This window comes from Strix aluco, chromosome 4 (assembly GCF_031877795.1).
Source record: "Strix aluco isolate bStrAlu1 chromosome 4, bStrAlu1.hap1, whole genome shotgun sequence".
Classification (NCBI taxonomy): domain Eukaryota; kingdom Metazoa; phylum Chordata; class Aves; order Strigiformes; family Strigidae; genus Strix; species Strix aluco.
The window spans coordinates 2,495,088-2,519,314 of NC_133934.1; the positions used below are offsets into that span (position 1 = coordinate 2,495,088).

Here is a 24,227-nt window from a genome sequence, read left to right on the forward strand (position 1 = left end):
TGTTATGCTGACTCCAGCTTACTTTCTTGCCAAGAAAGTGAGAAGGAAAAAAACAGCCACCCTAGTAAAAATTTATCTACCATCAGAGAATACAGAAACCTCAAAGACTTAAATTATTTCAAAGATTAAGGGTTATCTCTTTGAAAACCACTGATTATATTACGCATTTAAGTTCACTAGTAAGAGCAAAAACATCTGAAGCAGAAAGAGGAAGAAGAGGACAAGAGTTATCAGACATCATCCTGCTTTATTATAAGAAAGAAGATCCTCAGACTGAATAAATTTATACAATTCCTACTACTGCACTGGAAAGTACATCCAGATATAGATTTTTGAAGATATGCAAGAAACAGGCACTTGCACAGGATTTCAGCACTGTAAAAAATAATCCCCAGAATATTCTTGATCAACTACTACGTATGAATAAAACAGTCTTCAACAGGTACATGCAGCTGCCAAGAGCTTCATCCCAGCAGGACACCTGGGAGGAAAATCAGTGGGAACAGGCAGATTTCACCCTAAAATCCAAAAGCGGGGGAGAAACACATCTCACTCCTTAGGGAAAGGTACTTGCTCTTGGGTGACAACGTATAGACACCTACATATAGAAAGTACACATGGACTCCCCTGAACAAAGCCTGGCTTCTCTCATTTTGCATACAAGAAAACATTGCACAAGACAAAGCTCCTAAAAATAATCCCAGGCACAGCCCAGCCCAAGCTCTGCTGTATTTGTACCTTATACAGGGCTCTGCCTTCCACAGATTTAGTGCTTACCACAGCAAAAAACCACCTGGGAACGTGTGGTTGTCTGCCTTGCAGCACACAGGACTTGCTTCTCTACACAGCTCTACTATACATTTCTGCATTTATGCTTAAAAATGAGAAATAAGGACACGTTCTTTATGTTATTGAGGGACACTGGCCATCCTAGCTCGGTCACCCTGCGTGCTTTGGGTATAACACGAAATTAGCTTCAACTGAGAAGCAGGAAAAAAGGGCGGTGAAGAAAAATCCCCAAATGCATCAGGGATAAACAAGGAGGAACCATATTTTGGGGGGTGTAAAGCACACATTTTTTACATGTTGAAAACAAGAAAAAGTTGGGAAGCTGCTATGGTCCTTGGCTCAGCGAAGAGGAGAAAGCTCTAGCACTGGAGGTTGGTTGTCTTTTTAAGCAGTACACTACAGCTTTCTAAATCGTGGGTGGCTTCTCCCACCTTTCTCTTATACTACTATGTTCCAGGGGAAAAAAAAGAAAACAACAAAAAAAAAATCCCACAACATTTAGATAAGCTTTTAATTTAAAAATGGGGATTAGCCTTTTTAAAATCAGATTAAAGAGGGAGCTAATGTGGTTCAGAGCTTCAGTGGAGAAACTTCCTCTTTTGAGACAGAATCTCTTAATTTGTGGTGGGTTTGTATTTATGCTGTCTAGAGTTCTGGGAACGCAGGACACTGACCCCTATTTTTTGTGCTTCACAGAAACTGCAGCATCAGGATACTAAAATAGCATCATTTGTCACTGAAACTGTAATCAAAAGTACACTATTATAAATCCCCAAACAGAAGCATTTATAGATTAGTGGAGCTTATCCTTAACTGAAGGTTAATGCTATGCATATGTGAATAAATACAAGAGAGAACAACTATAAAAAGTCATTTAAGAGATAGCATTCAATTTTGTCATTTCAACCTCTCTTCGTCGTGATGCCCAGCAACTTTGTTTAATCTTCCAAACCACAGCTGCCACCAGGAGTAAAGACAGGAAACAACTGTAAAGGAAAAAAAAAATAAATCTTATTGTCCTTGTTCACAACATAACGGCAGCTAAAAAACTCTAGCAAATAAAAAGAAACCTAGACTAAAAGTCCATATAATACTTAGAGGTACTTTGATGAAAGATAATATAGCAGTGCAAGGTGTTTTGCACAGTTCAGTGCTCACGACGCCTGGTGAGGAATGATGCACACCTATTTTCAGAGAAAACTGTTGTTCCAAAGTTACCTGTTTGACCTCCTTATACACTATCCACCAATTTTCACCAGGAAATCAGAACAGTAAGGCTGAAAGATTTAATCAAATTGGAAAAGCCAGTATTGCCTATCTTTGGCCATATTTAAAGTGAAAGGATAACCCAAAAAGGAAAAGCCTTGAAAGAAACAGAGAAAACCGAGTATTTTTTCTTTTTCAAATTACAAAAATAAGGATATAGGAGTTGGATTCTTTTTAAGTGGCTGTTGCAGAACTACAAGCATTTCTTGATTTCCCCAAATCTACATTGCTTTTCTTAAATCTGAAGAGGAGAAAAGGATGAATAGATTTATCAACTTCTAGGGAAAATGCAAAGAAGCAGATTTAACAAAAAGCAGTTACAATAATAAGAAGAATAATAAAAGGCGACTTTATTGACAGTTACGATCTTATCACACTGAATACTTAATGAGCAACTTCAAGGCACACAAGCTTTCTAAGATAAAAATTTTTCCTTTTGTGTATCTGAACCTCAGTGAAAGCTTCTCTTCAAGTACCGCACTGATGGGTAAGAGAAAATGTCTCCCAACCTCCCTCGCCACACTCTTTATATTTAAAGAGAGTGCTTAAAGGAAGATTAACCACAAGAGATGACTTATTTCCTAAAGTGCACTATTCACACCCACCGCTGTGCTCTGTATGCCTGAAGAGGGATTTCTGTTGAAGGGAGAACTGCTGTGCCCCTCTCCCTGCCTCTGGGCACGGCTCGGTTCTCGCTGTTCTGGGGCTCCCAGTGGAGACCCACAGCCATGCAGGAAAGACAGAATCACAAAATCATTCAGGTTGGAAAAGACCCTTGGGATCATCGAGTCCAACCCTCAGCCCGACTCTACAAAGTTCTCCCCTACCCCACATCCCCCCACAGCTCATCCAAACGGCCCTTAAACACACCCAGGGGTGGGGACTCCACCCCCTCCCTGGGCAGCCTATTCCACTCTCTGACCACTCTTGCTGGGAAACATTTTTTCCTCATGTCCAGTCTGACCCTCCCCTGTTGCAGTTTAAAGCCGTTCCCTCTTGTTCTGTCACTAATCACCTGTGAGAAGAGACCAGCACCAACCTCTCTACAACGTCCTTTCAGGGAGCTGTAGAGTGATGAGGTCTCCCCTCACCTTCTCCTCCTCACACTGAACAGTCCCAGCTCCTTCCATCGCTCCTCACAGGATTTATTCTCCAGGCCCTTCCCCAGCTCGTTGCCCTCCTCTGCCCTCGCTCCAGCCCCTCGAGATCTCTCTGGTATTGAGGTGCCCAAAACTGGACACAACACTCCAGGTGTGGCCTCACCAGTGCAGAGCACAGGGGGACTGTCACCTCCCTGCTTCTGCTGGTCACACTATTTCTAATCCAAGCCAGGATGCCGGTGGCTTTCTTGGCCACCTGGGCACGCTGCTGGCTCCTGTTCAGCTGCTTGTCAATGAGAACCCCCAGATCCTTCTCTTCCACAGAGCTCCAGCCACCCCTCCCCAAGCCTGTAGCCATGCAGGGGGTTGTCGTGGCCCAAGCGCAGGACCTGGCACCACAAGACTGTGGTGGGAGGAAGACCATGACCGCTCAGTACTCCCTGCCTTTGAAAACAAACTCAGCTCTGCTTCCAAAAATCAATCCTTATTGCAGATCCCCAAACTTCTTATTTCCAAACAGTACTGTGGCTTCCACTGTGCTCTCCCACCTTACTCATACAAACATCCATGACCCCGACGATGACTTCTTCTACTCGGACGTGAAGCCACAGTTGTACTGCTGACCAAAAATCCACAGCTTACGATGATGGATGGCATCTCATCCCACCAGTGCCCTGCTGTTCCCTCTCTTCATAAATGCTGCCCTGTTTGCCTTACACGAGCTGCGAGGGGCTGCCGATTTTGTCCTTCAAGCACTACTTCAGCAACTTTACAACAGCAAATCCTTTCGCAGAGAGAGGAATGCAAAGATGTAGAAATATTTATCATTAAAAAAAGGACAGACAGCAGGAACCATTCCCTGAGATGCAGAAGGAGGAGAGCCTGTTCCTGATTACCTATCACTATCCATAGCCTATATATTATGAAAACTGTGTGTGATCGAGCATGAAACACTCAAGGAGCAGCCAGTAGGCAACATGACTATATTTTTCAAGCTTAGATACGTACAGAAATATGTCTTACTATCATCTAGTATAAGATATTAAAAAATTGGCACTTGTGTGACTTTAGCATTAAAACATCTGCACGGCTTTAAAAGACTCCTACGGTGCCTATTTCTTTATAAATTTAAGCAGGATCACTAAGAGATTTGTCTGGCCTTTTTCATTTGAAGAGGTATGTATTCCAAATCACTTCCCCAACATTTTCTCTAAATGTTAAAATCTGACATTATTTCTCTGTAAAAGCCTGGCCATTTTTCTGCAACTACAAATAGTTCAGACAAGCACTTTTAATGGCTATTTTATTTTCCTTTTTGAGAGGTACTGGATTATTACTGACTTTTGCAGTAAAAAACCAATGTGCCCCCATTAACTTGTAAAGCATATACATTAAATCTTTAATTGCTATTTTGGTAAAGAAGCTAACATGTATTATTCATGATTGAGGATTTCATACCTTTAGCTTTCCCTTTCTTTCCTGAAGCTCCCCACTGCTCTATTAAGTGCGATAGCCTTCTACCACCAGGAAACAGTATTCCTCTTCTGGACAAGGTCACGTTTGGACTAGATGGATTTCTACTTATGCCACACTTGAACAGGCACAAGTGAATGATGGACTAGCAAAATTTTTGAGTGCCCGCATTTGTCTTGGGACTCCTGTTAGCTCCCCATGGCATGAATGCCACCACACTTACTTGGTGGCTTTGGGTAAGCTTTTTTCCTTTTTTTAAGCTTCCTTTTCCTCGAAGAAACCTAAAATCTTCCTAGGGTGCAATGTTTGCTGTATCTCTGAGATCCAAAGAGGACAGTGCTCCCTAAAGAGCAAAAATCCAAAACGTATCCATGCAAAACCAGCACAGCTGAGACCATGAGCTAAATCTTTGGTCTGCTTTGTTTTCAGCAACATTTTAACATCATTGCACAAATGGAGGGTGGAAATAAACCGAAATCTTCAAGGCAGCAGGGACAACTGTTCCTGGCTCCACATTTAATTTGACTATGAAAACAATATTCAAAGCATCTGCAGGAGTCCCCAGGACAGGCTGCCAAAGCGCAACGCCTGCCAGGCGATCGCGTCCACGTCATGAGAAGCTTCACCTCAGGACAAGGCATTTTAGATGCAGCTCATGGGCAATGGCTACTGCCATGGCTTATCTGAGTCTACCTCCTCGATACCCCTTTATCTAGGAAAAGGAGATGGAAGTTCAAAGGATGGAGGAAAAAGGCCAGATGCTTCATCAATCTCCAGCATCTCTGTGTTCTAAAGACCCATTTCAGAGAGATTTACTTTCAGGAGTTTCAAGCACACAGATGAAGCTACTCTGTGCTGTGCACAACCAGCAAAGTGAATGAGATCTCCACCTTTCTGTAGGTGACCCTTCCAAGACGTATGTGCTCCATTCACATGTATCTATCAGACAGCACCAGGAACCTACACACCGAACTGAAGATACGTGTCAAAACATGCTGAACTCCTATGAGAATGGCTCCTTTTTAGGAAAAATGTGACCTCAGCAAGTTATAAACGTCAGGTATGGACCTCTTATTTTTGGTTGATTTGAACACGGTATCTCCCTACATATTCATTTACTCCCTTGGAAAAGAAAGCTAGAGTGGAGAACTAAGAGGATCACCTTTATCCTTACACTAAATCCTCTTTCTGAAATTGCACAAGACTGTACATCCCAGAGTCTTTCATGGGTTTTTCTTTCCTGCCTCACTTCTGGCACCACAGCCAAGACTTTCTGAAGAAAGCACAGAGAGGAATTAACAATTAAGGACTAATAAAAACTCCTTCTAAAACACTCACCACAGTACCCTCTATTTCAGAGGAACAGCACCATACATCTTTGTACCGTCACAAGGAGGCAGCAAATACCCACAAAAGCTATAAAATCACTAAGGAAATATATTTTCCCCCTTGTACTACCTCCCCTTGGCAGCACTTGGGGAAGAATAAAAGGCAGTGCCTGCTTGCTGAGCTGCAGTCCATCACCTGCTGGAAGAGCCCTGGGGGAGAGGGAAGTCAAGATCTATCTGCTGGGTTTACTCAGCCTAAACCATCCTGAAATAAGTTAAAAAGACCTGTCCTCGCATCAGTAGCTTTAAAGAAGCTTTTTTTTCCCCCCATACCTTCTCTTGGAAAGCAACTGTGTAAATATGGAAGCAGTAGAAGGGAAGAGCTGCAGGGAACAAGAGCCGTGTTGGAAAATGATTTGGAGCGAAAGCCTATGGTGGTTGGCAGAGTCTTGGTCAAAGGCCGTGCTCTGCCCTGCTTTCTCCTGAACAGCCTCAGCCATCTCTCTGCCAGCTACCAATACCCACCCATTTCCAAATGGCTTTAAAAATAAACCTTCCCTGCAGGCCTTGCTTTACCTTCTCCTTCTGTTTCTTTCTTTCTCCTCCAAAAATAATAGCCTACCAAGAGTCTCCTGTTCATTCAAGCCTTCTCTCTACACCTCCCCCATCTCAAACAATGTTTTTGTACAGTTTCTCCTCACCCGTCTCTCTGAAAAGAGGATAAAGGAGACAGAAATACTCCTGAGCTTGTAACATCCCAGCGCAGTCTGTACGCAGTCCTGCAAATGTCACACACAGGCGAAGCGGCACATCCAGTGGCTGTACCTGAACTATCAGGCCAGTTTGAGAACAGTTTGATTTTTCCAACAGAAAAAGAGGAAACCAGAAAACTCAATGTGAAACCAGACTGGAAGGAAAAAGAGCCATCTAGAGACATCTAACACCCCCGAAGAGTTTTTCATCCCAGGGAAATTTGAACCTGACTCCTCATTTGGGTCAAGTTCTATGAAATGCAGCTTTCAGTGGCCTATACAAGTTCTAAAAGTTTGTATTTATGCAGCATAAATATTGTAACACAGGGAGAAGTTACATTTACATTTTACAAACAATATTCTATTTGATAAATACCTTATGTAATTCTTAATTAGATTATTGAAATGCAATAAATAAGCAACGTGGCTATAAGTCATCTCCCCTCAGATGGCCTCAACACATGCACTAATCATTAGCTGATAAGCCTTCAGTGCTCTTTATACCACAAGGTATGCCCACCCTGACACAAAAATCTGAACTTAAACACCCTGTCTGGTTTTATTCTATACTCTAAACTCCTCTTCACAGCAGAGAGGATATTCTCTCCACTCCAGGTATCCTTAAAAATCTTCAAACAAGTATGCTTTCATTTTTAAATGGATGGAAAACTTCATCAGCACTTTGATGTGATGCATTCTCACGAGGAGAGAAGAAAATCCATCTGGCATATTAGGGCCCAATTATTAAACTCTCCTACAATGTTTATCAACATCAGAGTTGCTAGTAAAAAATGGCAGTTTTAAATGCCAAAATATACAGCAGCTTCAATACTAATATGCTTTAACATATATAGGTCACTTAATAATTTCAGAAAGCACTGCAATGATTACTAGAAACACATCCCAAATTATTTTGATGAATTGGAAGCTATTTAAGTGCTATTTAAAAGTAAATTTTAATATGCTGGAGAGTTATAGGACACATTTTTAAGTACTCGATGCATTAAACCTCAAAATAATTGGAACAAGTACATAATGCTGAAGGAGTGCGCAGGGTTTGCACGGTCGGCCTTTGCCAAACAGCTATCTGCAGCCAACAGCAAACCAACAGATCTGATCTACAGATTTATGACCTTATCTTTCTGCTGAAGACGGCACCAAGGTTTAACAAGCCATAATCCACCTTATTTGCAGCTGGTGTTTCTTTTGGGTCTGTTTTAAAAATCTACTTACTGGCTAGCACAACCAGTCTGACACCCTGTAAAATGGTGGCAGCTTCCACAAACACAAGATCAGCCTAACTAGAGGTTTGAGGTCTTTTGGGAAAGCAGGTATTAATATATCTGGTTTTTTGTTTGTTTGCTTTGGGTTTTTTAATTTTTGTTCTGCTTTTTAGGGCTCAGATTTGCAAGTCCTTCTATGATATCACAAAGGGCATAACATGAAAGGGAAAAAGTCATCTTGCAGGTCTGGAAGATGGAGCTTTAAGGAAACACATCAAAAATCACGGGACACATGATGAAACTGGAATGGAAGTCAGTGTTATTTTGACCTCTGTTTTGACAGTTTTTCCCTCATACTGTTTGCAGGCAGGAGAAGAAGCCACGCCGAAGGCAGGGACGTCTGAGCAGGCTGTAGCTATGAGCGGGACTGGGGACCAAGCACGGCACTGGCCCTGCAGCCTCCTTCCATTCTCAGTTCTCCTCTTCTGTAGTCTCTGCACTAACCTGGTCATCTCGTTAACTTAACCAGTGAGAAATACCCACAGGAATTACAGACAAAAGTCTGTGGCACACCCTAAAGAGGACACCTACATCTGGTAACTGAACTGCTCTTTGGCGTCCATCAGCTGGAGACAGCACACACAGAAACCTAAATTAAAGTGTCAAAGCTATACACTAAATCCCACTCAATAAACATTTAAAAACCCAAAGTGCTTCTATCACACCCCAAACCACTACATTGTCACAGGAGATTTTAGAGGCCAAAAGCATAAAAGGGACCAGATAATGATGACACTAATTAATGGAGGAGAGACCAAATGGCCTCACCGCTCTGGTCTGCATGTGACCATTGTGAAAGACAAAGTAAAGAGTGATGATGACAACATGGGAAGAAGGAAGTCATGGATGCTGAACTGTTAAACGTCTTCATTTTGTTAGAAATAATGTGAAGGTATTCCCAAGCGCTTCCTTTTCCTTGGGAAAAAACAAAAAAAAAAAAAAAAAAAGGGGATTCAGACTATAGTTTAGGCACATATTTAGTAATGCCATTTGTGCTGCAGTAAGAAATTATTTAATAAGGAAAGAGAGTAAATAAAATATCTGCAGCACAACTCCAGATTTAAATTGTTGTAACAGGCCATTCCCATTTATTGAAAACACTGGGCAAATGCTTACAGCCAGGAAAAACAGTATACAGCACATTAAACCATCTGTCTGGCTGTTGTACAGAGACAAATACTGCTCCCTCTGAAGTTTTTCTGGGGAACAAGTCCAATTATTTGCACCAAACTAAAATTACACTATTTGATATTCAGACCTTAGAAGAGGCACGTGAAGTTTCAATGTGCCACCATGAAAACAGAAAATTGGCAACTTTTGTTCCATTCATGAAATACACCCATTTCTCTAACAATCATTGTAAGACTACGACAGGTTTACAGAGTCAGCACTGAACACCCCTAGAAGGACGTTTCAAGGGCAGACATCAAAAGATGAGACATACAGCAGCCAAGAAATGGGGTGAACTGCGCACGTGAGGACACAGAGGTGCAGTAGAAGACATCAGAGGTCTATTGTAAATCAGTCTAACATAGCTCAGGATGAGATCAGAATCACAGAATCATAGAATGGTTTGGGTTGGAAGGGATCTTTAAAGGTTATCTAGTTCCAACCCGCCCCCCCCCCTCACCCCCCACCCCCCGCCCACCCCAATGACCAGGGACACCTTCCACTAGATCAGGTTGCTCAAAGCCCCATCCAACCTGGCCTCGAATGTTTCCAGGGATGGGGCATCTACCACCTCTCTGGGCAACCCGGTCCAGTGTTTTACCACCCTCATTGTAAAAAAAGTCTTCCTTACATCTAGTCTGAATCTACCTTCATTTAGTTTAAAACCATTACCCCTTTGTCCTATTGCTACAGGCCCTACTAAAAACTCTGTCCATATCTTCTTTAGAAGCCCCCTTTAAGTATTTAAAGGCTGCAATAAGGTCTCCCCAGAGCCTTCTCCCAGCTGAAGGTGATTACATTTAACAAAAACCTCAGAGAAAAATCAGTTATGTGCATTCATACTCTCACACCCACAAATGCCAGATATATTGGCCAGCTAGTCTGGCCAACACCACTTTGGCCACAAGAACCCCCAGCAGCACTACAGGCTTGGGGAGGAGTGGCTGGAGAGCTGCCAGTCAGAGAGGGACCTGGGGGCGGGTTGATTGCCAGCCAGCTGAACAGGAGCCAGCAGTGTGCCCAGGTGGCCAAGAAGGCCAATGGCATCCTGGCTTGTATCAGCACTAGCATGGCCAGCAGGGACAGGGAAGGGATCTTACCCCTGGACTCGGCACTGGTGAGGCCGCCCCTCGATGAGTGGGTTCAGTTTTGGGCCCCTCACTCCAAAAAGGCCATTGAATGACTCGAGCGTGTCCAGAGAAGGGCAACGGAGCTGGTGCAGGGTCTGGAGCACAGGTGTGATGGGGAGCGGCTGAGGGAACTGGGGGGGTTTAGTGTGGAGAAGAGGAGGCTGAGGGGAGACCTCATGGCCCTCTGCAACTGCCTGAAAGGAGGGTGCAGAGAGGGGGGGTGAGTCTCTTGAGCCAAGGAACCAGCGGCAGGCCAAGAGGGAATGGCCTCAAGCTGCACCAGGGCAGGGTCAGACTGGCTCTTAGGAAGTATTTCTTTGCAGAAGGAGTTGTTGGGTGTTGGAATGGGCTGCCCAGGGCAGGGGGGGGGAGTCCCCATCCCTGGAGGGGTTGAAGAGTCGGGTCGACATAGCGCTGAGGGATATGGTGTAGCTGGGAACTGCTAATGTTGGGTTGATGGTTGGACTGGATGATCTTCAAGGTCTTTTCCAACCTAGACAATTCTGTGATTCTGTGATTGTGTCCCACAGAGAAGACAAGGGATACTGGCTGTCAGGGCCTTGCCACATCTCCTGGCTGCTTTCCTGGGGACAGCGAGCCTGGTTTATAGGGTTTATAGGTCTTTTATACACCACAGGGCTCAACAGCTTCTTTGGCACGACCCTTTGGCTTCAGTCTTGTCCACTTCACACTTCCGACCTTTTAGCCAAGTCTGTTGGTCAATACCTCCATCTCCTCATTTTGAGTTTCTTAGGGCTGCTACACTAGGAAAAGGAATGGCAGCGGTGATGTGCTGTGACCTTGTTGCCACACTTCTAGTTTTGGAGCAAGAGTTCTCCTCCTGACTGGCTGCAGGGTTACCAGCATGATCCTCAACTGCCTTACAGCCAGCTGTGTCCCCAGTTAGAATACAAACCCTGCTTTCAACTCCTGTTCTGCTGTTTCTTCTGGTGCTTACACCTCCTTATTTCATTCAAACTGTTCTTAATACTCCTCTTATAAATCTCTACAGAACTGGCCAATAAAGCTGAGAAGCACAGAAGAAATACAGATGCACTTTTTCTTTTTTTTTTTTTTTTTTTTTAAAGAAAAGGAAGAAAAAGGATCATTTGTGAGCAATATGAGTTTGGAAGGCCCAATATTCATAATAATAAATGTTTTCACATCTTCTGTATGCAAAAGTACACAGGTGAGAAATACATATTATAGATAGGTACGGTGGCATACATAGATTTTTTGAAAGACAACGAAGCAGAGATACTAATAAAAATGTTTACTAGAGACTGTCAAAAGAGCTCAAACTATCTGCTGAAAGACAACAGCCAGATTTGTAAATTAAAGAGATATGTTATAAAAAGCAGAGAGGAGAAAACAGGAAAAAAAAAACCAAAACAGTTTGCTTGCAATTCATTTAGCTTTGCAAAGGTTAACAACGGTTAGAATATCATTTCTCCTGCGGGTCCAATTATAATGCAATATTAATGACCCCGTAACTTCACCGTTCTGTCCAACCTTTATCCACTGACATTTTCTTTGCTTAAAATAAAATGTTAATGTGTTGCAAAATAAAATAACGCTAACATACAGCCACACACGCTGAACGCTGACTCCAGAAGGAGCTCCAGGAATCTAACAGCACCTCTAAATGTGAGGCACAGCCCATCTGACCCACAGTAGCCCAAGCTTCTAAATGAAATGGAAATCAAATCCAGAGCCACGTTTCATCCCGCTCCACTGCCTGATGTTGTTTAAATGCACGGCCAGGTTCCTGGCGTCTCTGTAACGTTGTGTGCCTCACAGTCAGTGCAGCCAGTGCCTGCGATACTCCATAAATTCAGCAGTGCTGGAGTCTGGCAATCCAGCTTGCACTCCAGTGCCTGCTGGAAGGACTGACTTGATCTAAATCATCACAAATGTCAGCAAGGAAACTGAAAAAATCTAACCCCCGCCCCTCTCTCTCTGGTTCTCCATGCAGTTCAAGGCACGGCTGCCTCTTCCAGTAGCATGGCAGAAGAGCGTGTCTTGGATGGGGTTACAACAAAGGGGAGAAGGTGGCTCCTAGAAGCTGGAAACGGGCCACAACGTCACCAGCACAGAAGAATTTCCAAAACTGCCTGCAGAATGGCAAAGTGAAGCAAGACCCTTGAACATGCTAATGGAACGTCATTCTAAACATCCATTTTCCAGAACAAAGTCTCTTTTTGTGCCCATTGCACTCCAAGAATTGATACATATCTCAGTTTTCGAGTTAGAGGCCTATATCTCAAACTGTCTTTAGGCTTTGCAGAAAGCATTTTCACTGCCTCTACTTAGTGTGCAAATTTTCAGCCAACTCTATCTCATTAACATCACAGGGGGCTATCAGATATTACTTATTTATGGTCTAACTTGGATTCAACTGTAATTATGAAATGCACCCTAGAGCATTAAAAATGCAAGCGTTTCAATAGTTTCCCCTACAAACAGCAGAGATGAATCATCACGCTGCTCTAATACACCGGTTATTCAGCGAGTTATAGTGACTGTAAAATAAAATACTGGGAGAGGAACTTAGCAGTAGTTACAGTTAAAAAAAAAAAATCAAAGAATTTTTAATGCTCAGTTGGAAAACACCAATAAACTGTCTTCTCCCAAATATACACGTTCTTATTCCTCTGGCATGTGAGGATGTTAAATAATATTGCAACATTACTTCTCAAGGAGCTCCATGTGATAGCAGTGAGGGAGGGAAGGAAAAATCACTGCTGACTATCTTCAATCTGCCTATCTTTTGGACATGTATTTTCAGCTGCATGTGCTGACTGAGATATATAATGCACATATCTTCTGCTTCAAACTGTGATTCTCTTCCAATAATGGAACTGAAGGAATCGCTCATATTGAAGTTTCAAACTCTCATATGCAGGTGGATCTGGGTCTCTAAAGAACTAATGGGTAGTTTTTAAAGCGCGGATTGCTCTTACGTCATTAAAAAGGAACTAAGGAACCAACTGCTTCCCTCTTTGTTCTCCTTTAAGTAATTACCCTGCCACGGAGATTTTTAGGGAAGACCTCGACTGCGATGGATTCAGCAGAACAAATGCTGATCCAGGAGTAAACACTCTGTATCAGTGGAAGTAAGGTGGTAGTTGAAGCCTGGTGTTCACCTGGGATTGTATTAAAGCACATCTACTCTGTAAAAGCTACATACTAAAAAAAAAAAAAACCCTAATATAAACCACTTGTCTGAAGGACCCACCTGGAGCTCCTTGCTTTAATTAAATTTAGCATGGAATCTAAAGCAAGAGACTATTCCTATTGCTCATTTTAAAATGGACATAATATTACCTACTTTAAAACAGGTGTAAGATCTGGAGTACTGTTTATTCCATGTATATCCCTCCTGAAGGAGTTCTCCTTATTGATTAAGTATTGGTTTATATTTGTGGAGTATTAACAGTTCCTAAAATAGAGGCTAACACATTGGATTTTGAAACCTTAAAGAGATGGCCTACTATGCTTCAGGAGAGATTTAACCTCCTTCTTAGGGATACACTTTTTTTGGAGGATAGAAGAAGAAACAAGTATTAATATTGCTTCTTTTGGTTCCAGCTCCTAGGGAATCATCAGTTCAACTCACACTAAGAAATTAACTTTACCAAGCAGTTCATGAAGGACAGAAGGGTATTTGGCTTCAATTGTGCTGAAGCCTATGTTCGTATTTAACTTGACATATTTTCAGAGTTCAGTTTAAAATCAAAAGGCATTATCTAAAAGAGTCTGAAATCAGTCCATGCTTAACTCTTTACAAAATCAGTTCCTTAATTTATAATTTGTGGCTGACGATGTGTGAATATCTGCAATTTCTAGAAGTCATACGTTATTTGTATGATGTGGTAACTCAGAAGACCTCTCCTATACCATTTTAAAAGAAACTTCTCCATTTGAAAAAGACTCCCCTGGCCCCAACCTCCCTTTCCCTGCATGCACAGGCCAAGATGTATTTGCAAAGATGGGCAGACAATTTTCTTAACCTATTTCCTCATTAAATACTGTAAACATAGCAGAGATTTCCATTTTCTAGGCTGTGATGTAAGCAGGATGTTTAAGTAAAAAAACCAAACCAACAAAAAACCCAAACACTATACTGAAAAACAAAAGCCAAAGATCTTTCCTAAATAAGAAACATTTAGCTGTCTTAAATGAAAAGTACCTGAAAAATGTCACAAAGAACTGTACCAGGTCCATAAAGTTGCTGTGTTGTGAGAATGCAATCTGCAAAAGAAAAGCAAATGCTTTCTATTACTTACTGAAAAGTAAATTGATATTTAAGATGCACTGCTGCAGGGATCAAAAAATTACAGTGAAATACATATTTAGTTAAGTCAATTAACATTTTCGAACACTGTTTTGAAAAAGCACTGAAATATTCTGAGGGAAAATAAAACAAACCATAACTTCACAGTATTTTGAAATCATATACCCCAAAAGATTCTAAACAAGTAACATCTCTCTCTCCCAACAATGTTCAAGGAATAGTCTTCAGTACACATTAACTACCTGGGAGAAAACACTAGTCCAAAAAGTTAGAACACAGAAGTTTCACAGAGCTAAAAATAGAGCATCTTTAATTACTGTAGACACAGCGACCCAAAGTACAACATTAAAAAGTTTAAAACGCATGCTCCTAATCAAACAATATTCTTACATCAAAATCTCCTCGAATAAGTAACTTACACCAAGAGCAGCAAAAAGGCATGAAACACAGAAGATAATAGATACTGTAAAAACAGCTATGGCATTCATCTTAACTCACTTTCCTGCAATCCCCTCAAACTGCAAAGAAAAGTGAAAAACAACTGAATATTTTGGACAAAAAACAGAGGGAAGAAGCGAACAGGAAATTGGGAGGTGGTTAGAGGCAAAAGGAAAGATTAGGGAGCCTGGTTAAAAATAACAAAGCAGAGGGGAGACAAGCCAAGAGAAAGGCAACTTCTGCAATATTAGGAATCAGAAGTTCTTTCCAGGTACCTCCTATTTCCTCTGACTATCAATCTCAGCACCACAACAGGATATTAACTCTTTCATGAAGTAACTGAATTTATTTGAAAACTGAAATCTGCACTTACAAAAGCTTTCCATGGATATTAAATTCACTTAAGGCATCATTTGCTGGGTTTTTTTTCCTTCATAAACTGCACGCTATGGCAAAACCACAAATCTTTCCTCCCAGCAATAGTCACATTCCAAAAACTATGTATATATGTAAACGAGTTCTTGCTTGGAGATCTGTTGCTCAAGAACACCTTCTATTATAATATTTGCTTTAAATATCCATCGTAACTTGGTATACAAGCTGACCAAAATAATTTTGTTATGAATATATTGAAATGTTCTTAAGTCGAAAGCTCCTTTACAGTGCATAACTTCTGTTTTGCTGGAAAGCTAACTTGAAACCTGCAGACCAGATGCTTGTGACCTCAATATTACTGCCTACAAAAGACAAGAAAACACATAGTTTCTTGCTGATTTTTTTTCCTTATAAAGTGCTTCCCAATAGTTTTCTGTTTAGAAAAAGAGAGCGAGTATGATTTCACTTTTTATTTTAAAACTCAGTGCATGGTAACTGAGGTGGTTTTATATTCGCATAATTATTCTATTTCTTTAAGGCAAAGAATTTTCTTACTAAAATATCACATCCCAAAATACAAACATGTAATATATCCAGTATATAGAAATATAGTCTGAGAATAGCTATGATGCTGACTATAAAGATGCATTTCAAAACAAAGACCCTATTATGTATCAACAGCCTATATTTAAAAATCCTTTTGTAGAAAAAGAAAATTAAAAGCCCAAAGAAATCATCAACAGGCCAGTCCTCTGCAGATGATCATTAGGAACAGTTTCTGTGATGGAAACCAAAGCTTGCTCCAATTAGAAGAAGAAACAAGTATCTGCTAATTTAAAAAGAAGACAGACTCTATGAAAAATTAATGAGACTGCAAACATCTTTAAACTGTTACCAGAGAACAGCTTCTCATTTTTTGATAATGCAAGTGTAGGAAACAAATAAAACAGAGAAGGAAAATTTGGGTTTGTTTCACACAGCAGCACTATAAATGCTTTACCAGTGGTAGCTCTTCTGCCTACCTGTTGGAGCTCTTCTCTTGCAAAGACCAACTGAGGATCTGTACCTCATACACAGATTATAAAAAAAAAAAAAAAAAAAGCCTAGGTTGGTCTTTGCAATTTACTTCTCACAAGCTGAAAACACTTTATGCTATTAAAGCTGACCAATCTGTGTCACAGGCAATTTAGTATCATAATTGTTAATGGTTTGCTTACTTAGAGCTTGATTTCCCCTAATGTAATCTGTTCCTAGAACTTAATTAATTCAGTTACATAGAAAGTTTGGTTAGAAATAGCTGTTAAATGTAGACTGTTCGTTCTGGATATAGGAAAAATATGGCACAGATTTCTTAGCAGTATAGATTTTTAATTAAGTTTAAACGATGGTAGAAGATTCATTTATCCATTCTCAAAAAACTAATTTTGTACCAAAGGAATAAACAGTGTAACTGCAGGAAACCACCGTGTACCTCGTGCTGGGGACTGGGTCATCCTCCAGGTACTGAGCAGAACTTCAGCTCAGCTGCAAAATGAAATTGCCACTTTCATAACATATGTGTTCTTCAAAGATGTTTTATACTATGTTCTTCAGAATAATGCAGTATTCTTAAGTAGTTAAGATCAAAACAGATCCGAAAATTAATTACGTTAATGACAGAAAATATTATAAAGCTTGTGTCTATCTGATCTGAAAAGGCACCTGAAGAAGCATACCAGTCTATCATGCTTTTTCTAATGCCACATCATTTGAAGTATCAAAAAACTTTGGCTGCTTTCCAGATGAACAAAAGAAGCTGGCTATATGAACTGATAAAAATGTATAATTAAGAGCTTTACTTTCTTCATCATTTGATTAGCATAAAATATTAAGCCATGAATAAAATTCGGCTACCTCCAACTAGCCAACATCTCAAAAGTGCGCTAGTTTTGAGATCAGTACAGATGTATTTCAAAGCAGTTAATGGCAAGTACTTGGCCACAAAATATCCTGAGTAAAGGAAAAGCAATTTGAACCCAATTGACATCCAATTGACATTTCAGTAACAGTTGATATTTCAAACTCAAAATACTTCTGGACTTAAACTACAGCTGGTGACTGATATAAATTTTGACAAACAAATTGGGACGATTACATACCAGGAATTGGTTTGCATTAGTACCCGAGTTTGTGCTTCAAGAGAAAAGAAACTTGAGAGTAATTTCAAGAGAATAATTCTGTACAAAAATGGGTCCAGCTGACTCTTAGTTCAACTTATTTTAAAACAAGTTCATCTTAAGCCTGTAAATGCAACTGTATCTGAAGTTATTTAAGCCTCCATTCTTTTGACTTACACGTGCTTTGAATTCATTAAAAAGTACTTGAATTTCACATAGCACTAAGAAAAATTAATATCATCAACCCAATGAGAAATTATGTAGAAATATTTTTTTCATTAAGTAGAGCAAGGAATAAATTCAAGTAACTCCTCTCACTTACCTAGCATAAACAGATTTACAGATAAATCATCACAACATAACTCCTTCCACTTGTGCTGGAAGTTACTGTTATTTTAGAGAAATCAAAGCCAAACTATTACCCACAATGGGGATGAGGCAAATCTCTCTCCAAACCCAAATAACTTCTAATATTACACAGTACCAACACCAATATTATACATAATGTTAGTACTCCTAATCTAAACTTTTTAACTGAAGAACTGCTAATGCATTGAAGAACATTTCAAGTATGGCATTTTCATAACATAATTTGGTATATTTTCAGTCTCTAAACGATTAAGAAAACATGAACACACAGAGAAAACACCGTTTCTAGAAGTTTTTTTCCCCCCCACTCACAATTCAGGATTATTTAACTTGCCATATTTTTTCCTTTTTCCACCACTGCATAAAGTGACTCAATTCACATCAGTGCTGCTTTACTTTTCAACCCTACTTCGTATTAGGGAAAAGAAAAAGGGAAATTGGAAATGATATTTTGAGCAGGACACACACTTGGAAATGATATTTTGAACAGGACACACTCCTAGAATACAACTGTCAAGGAGAGAAAAATAAAGTCTAATTAACTTATGAAACCAGAGAAGTAAACCAGAGACATACAACAGAGAAGGCGCAACGTGAAGCAGGCTGCTGGAGCGTGGCGCTTGCTGTGAATTCAGAAGATACCAAAGGTCCCTACTGCTAGATCCATTAACCTCACCTGGCAGGTGGGAGAATGCTACAGCACTCGTGTTTCGAAAGTCTACACGACCACACAGCACTGAAAACCACAGAAATTCAGAGATTTCAGGCTGCTTTGCTTTTTATTTAAATAAAGCTCCAGCACGAATAAAAAGCAGCACATAAGACTGAAAGGTGAGGAGCTCCAAGGGCTTGCAAAGAGGTGAAGCCAACAGCCAAACAAGCTGCAGATGACATTTATGTACATCTTCCTCCATTTCCTCCTCAGCACCTCCCCTGTCTCTTCTTTTTTCATGGTTAGAGGCAAGGATTCAATCTGACCTTGGAGAACACAGACAACAGTAACAGGATGCCGTGGCCTGAATGCTGAGTGCCTGCACTTCTGTCAAAGGACCAGCTGAAAAACAAATGGTTTTTAAGTATTCTTGAGCGATGCCAAAGTCATCAAAACATTCATTTTGCCCTTTATGATAGCGACGTGGGGAAAGACTGCTCTTCTGCTCAAAAGAAACATCATTCCCTCTTTTAGTTCTCCTTTAAACACAAATACAATGTGCTCCAGTGAAACACATGGCAGAAAACACGTATTGTTCTTGGTGCTCTCCACTCAAAACAGGAGCAGCAAGCCAACTCCAACAGCCTCGGCGCTGAGGTTTCAGGAAAAACCAAGCCAATCCAGCTCCACCACCTAAAAGGTGGTCTCGGCTCTGCCACATGCTGCTGTTGTTTTATGTGTTCTGTGAACATCTTTAATGAGCCAAGGCAAGTCGTTAAGCCAGCAGAGAGCTAACTGTAGGAACACGGGGTTTTTTGTTGGTATTTGTGAGCTGACCCTGCTGACTGAGGGATGAGGCAAACTCAGCAGCAGCCCAAGGGGGGGAGCAGGGCAAGATGACCCTTTTTGGGCAGGTGGCTCTCAAACTGTCTCAGCAGCATTAGCTCCCAGGACAGCTTTTCAGAAGGAAGCATCTGTTCACCTCTACAGACGAGATCTATGGAATTCAGATGCAGATTAAGACATCTAAATACAGGAACACAAAGATATGTGCCTATCACCGCTTTACACTCAACGGAAACCTCATCTGTGATTTCGTTGGCCACTGTGTAGGTGCCTAGTACAGGATTACCCGAATAGTTCCATACCCAAGTCTCCATCTAGAATGGGACCTTAAACACCCAAGGCACATGAAGACATCTATTTGTAGACCCCTACATTTAGATGGTTTCAATTTCCACAGTGCATCCTTGCCCTTGGTTTCATAGATGCACTAGAAGCTCCGTTCACTGCCTAAACAGGGGTAACCCATTGGCATTCAGCTGCCCCAGGACATCTCACCCGGCCTCCAGCCACTGCTCCAGAAGAACATGGGCCTCTGACAAGTCCTAGGTCCTATCTGTCATCCTCATGGCACTACCTGGCCGTGTTTAGGCACTGAGTATCACACCACACTGCTGGACTGAATGCAGCTACATTTGTGGGAAGACACACAGACGTTGGAGCAGATGTTGAGCAACAAAAAGAAAGAGGCTACTGACTTCAGTGTCAAGAGCACAGAGAGACTGGAAACTGGGTCAGCACGCCCCAGTGTTAGAAGCTTAGATGATACAATGAAAACGATGGAAGAACTTCACTGAATGGAAGAACTACTTAAATCCGGGATTCGAGATTACAAGAACCACTTTGCCTCCCTCTTGCAAAACTCTCTGATGTGGTGGTAAGCTTAGAAGTAGACCTCAATTTTTTAAAGTCTGATCCAGAGTGGCAAAGCATAGGAAAAGCTCATGCTGTAAGCCTGATAAGCAGGTTAAACAGCCTGCATCCCTCTTCTCCCCACCCCAAAATACAAATCCACAAACTTGACTAAGACGAATCAGATAAATTCAGGCTGTAGGAGCCTTAAAAGGCAACTAAATCCAGTCAAAGACCTGACCAACATGTCCCAACATCAGGATATAGGTACAGAGGGAATGCCTTATTATTATAATTATTTCTACCTTTCAGATCAGGCCAGTGAGTAAACCACAAAGTACAGAAGAGCAGGCTAAGTCAGGACTACTCATCCTCTGTGTTAACATTGTGTATCACACCTGGAAAGAACAAGCTCATTAATACCTGCTCTTTCTTTAATTCTTTGCATTATGGCAGATCTTGGGGACAACAAACATGGGCTAACACCTCAGAAAATGTTACAGAACAAAAATATTCTATTTATAATCTAGGTATAAAAGGTAATAGGCAAATGTAGTAGCATGATCGATTGCTGAAAGAAATCACGATCTTCTTAAAATAACCTAACAAACCCTGTTCTAATGGTTGGTGCTCTAGAAGGAGAACATACACCAGCTTTGATTTGGGGATCCTTTGTGTCAGTATCCTAAAAGAGAGTCTCTTTTTCGATGCAAGGGGATCAGTTGCCCTCAGTCCATCTTCACCTGGAAAAGGGTTGATAAGCATTATGCCCTGTCTCAGTCAAGACCCAAACTATTTGCATTCAGATGTACCACGTACAGTTTGGCAATTTAATAAATGGACAATGGAATACAAATTTCAGTGAATAAAGACATCTGACAGTGAAATATGGATGCTGAGTCTCCAGAAGGGAAGAAAAGCATTACAACTCCTTGCCTCTGTGCAGGGTTAATGTTCAGTTAAGTGCAGAACAAGGCACCTACTCTGAAAAACCAAATGATGTTTGCATCCCCGAGGGAATGAAGCAAAGTTTGTTACAGACCATGATTTCACCACCATTTTAACCTTCCATAAGTGCTGCTGGTGCCCAAATGTGCATCTATACTCTCCCTTTAACCATTTGTTCCGTATTTCCCATTACCCAGCAAGAGTGTGCAGTGTATTTGCAGCTGTAGAGTAAACCAGATCACACAATCGATTGCAGGTGGAAACTAATATTTGCTGAGCCAGTTTTCAGGTGGATCCGCATCCCGGGTCACAGTCACTGCACAATGTAATGCCACACCATGGAGGCAGGAGGACATTGCCTTTTAGAGGCACCACGGATCTATTAAATGAACACCAAAACTACATCCAAATTTTGAGGTTAGTAAGGAAATTTAAGCTGACTTGACCCCTGTAAGACTTCAAAAGCTGCAAGAACAACCTGTTCCACAGGGAGAGATTCTCTAGACCGAAAAGTAAAACCATAAATTTGAGAGAAGGAAGGGTCTTACAGCAATTAATTGTGACTTGAAAAAACACTGAGACACCACAAGTTGAAGTGGAGCATGATTCAGAGGTGGGAGATCCCAGAGAGTCTGTAATACACCCGATGACATAGGTGTGGAGATCAGGAGGAGGAGTTGTGATGCTCAATTGAAATACAACAAATTTGAGTAAGGGATAACCATCCATAGCTGCAGCACCAGCTGATCTGACAGCTAAAGGTCCAGGAGAGGTGGATCACAGAAAGCAGAGCAGTCCCAGACATAAGTCCAGACTGATCTGTTCCTGCTTGTATTAAAAGACTTACTCATTGCTCATCAGAAGCTCAAAAACCCATTTGCACACTCAACAGACTGCTGCTTTCTGTTTTGTAGAAGAAAAACTTCTGGCCAACTTGGTGCGGCTGAAGAGGTTTGCATGCTCAGATTTACATTCTACAACAAGGAAAAATAAAATCTCCACTAAAATTTGATTTTCACACCTACTACTACAAGCCACGTTCCTCCTGTGTGAAGGCCCAATGAAAGAGATAAATGACTTACTCCTCACTTGCTGCAATATTAACTAAGCCATTGAGCTTTATGGCACAAAGACTTGATACTGTGCAAATATAAAAACTAGTTCACTCTGAACTTATACAGAGATGGAAATCAATTTATATTCCAATACTGTGCTGCCTTACTGCAGTAGTCACAAATTGTCACTTTTCAGCTAATTGGCTGCAGTCAGCAGTTGGCTCAGAAATGCCAATTATATATGCTTTGTCTCCCCATGCGAACTCTCAGATTGCTGCACAGAGCAAACACGGGCAAAGCTGCCTCTAAATTAAAAACAGCGCTTAAGATTTAGTCCTCCTTTTCTCTGATCAGAAAAATTACCACACAAATCTGACAAACGGGAAGTATTCATTCAATAAACAGTTAGGTGTTGAATAGTGATGCTCATTTAAATTTAAAGTGCACTAGCAACTGTTCTGCAAAGTCCCACAACTGGAACAGCAATCTCAGATCAAACCCCGCACACCTACGCATTACAGTAACACACTACTAAATGCCACAAGAAACCTAAGGCAGGGCCCGAAAACACTCAGCTTTTCTGAATGTCAGGCAGATATTTTAAAACTAAATATTATCTGTTCCTATAGACCTCTGCCGCATCCACTCTCTAGCCTGTGCGCACACTGAAGGTGGCCATGGTCATGCAAAGAAGAGTGGTAACTGGAGACTAGTGTAGCAATTTTGTGGGAGAGAAGAATACAGAAATAATAACCTAAAACATTAATAAAGAAAAAAAAAAAACCGAAAATACAACCCTAAAGGCCCTAGGTCTTGCTTTCAGAGTTATGGCAACAAAAGGGAGTAGCTGAAATAACAGCAAAGGTAGGGCTGTGGTGGTGATGAATCTCACGGGCTGTACAGGCATCAGCGGTGGTGTAAGGTGTTAGGAAAATACAGGCGAGAATTCACCATCTTGTAAAGTCTCTTTTGACACTGGGTTTGGGGTCAGTTGCTGGATGCTCTTTCCTGAGAGCTCCTGCTCTGTGCCTGCTGTGAACAACGGCAACACGTTTGTGGCTGGAACTAAAGGATTGTGAAAGATGATTTCTGAGAATCCTTGATGCAAATGGGTTAAAGAGGTCCTGTCCCAACTCTTCTCTCCCCCAGGTGTTCAGTAGCCTCCACGGAGGGTTAGAGAAGGAATTCACACCTTTAAATCTGCCCCAGAAATGCAAAGTGCAACTTCTCAGGCTGATCTATGAGACACTGGCTTTCCACCAAAGTCCTGTGTTTCGCACTGTAACAACAAAACTGTTCTTGCAGATGACTCCGTACACACAGGAGCCGAGGTGAACCTGAAAATTCAGGTAGCAACTCCTAAAATAATCTCAGCAAAAGTTCCCGTTGGCTTTGTAAAGTTCAAGAGAACATTTGGCGAAGAGGAAGTGTTCAGGAGGATGAGGAGTAGATCCAACAAGCTGAGATGGCCAAGTTATAATTACAAACTCAGTAAGGTGGGTTTCCATGGGGAAGATGACCTCTAAGGTGCCCTTCAACTCACCCAAACGTTGTGTGCTATCCCTCCCCAAAGCAGAGAGCACAGTACACAAATAATTCTGCCTCATTTGGGTTCTTGCAGACAACCGTTCACTTATTTCAACCTGTTGAATTCTGTTAACTTTTTACATAACAACTCACTCTTAAGACTAGAGTTAAAAATAGTGGATTTCATGATAACAGCAATTAAGTTCAAGCAAATGACTATCATCAGCTGGAGACAAAGACTAACAACATTAATCACTTCTAGCAGTAAACAGCACCACAGACTTCAGTTATAGAAAAGAAACTGCTTTAACTATTTTAAGGGTTTGGAAACAGAATCAAACAGCCAGGACTCGCACAACCTTGCATACAGCTTGCAGACAAAAATCTTTACTTACCGTTAGCCTCTCAAAATCTATGAATTGGT

At 41.2% G+C, this 24,227-nt stretch overlaps 1 protein-coding gene across 1 annotated transcript in view; it reads right to left on the reverse strand.

The window, feature by feature from the left end:
* ATRN (attractin) overlaps positions 1–24,227 on the reverse strand; it is a 156,231-nt gene that overhangs the window by 29,467 nt on the left and 102,537 nt on the right. The window contains exons 25-26 of the mRNA XM_074821777.1: positions 14,484–14,545; positions 1,697–1,775 (exon numbers count right to left, since the gene is read on the reverse strand). Of these exons, the coding sequence (XP_074677878.1) occupies positions 1,697–1,775; positions 14,484–14,545 (141 nt within the window). The remainder of the gene's footprint in view (positions 1–1,696; positions 1,776–14,483; positions 14,546–24,227) is intronic.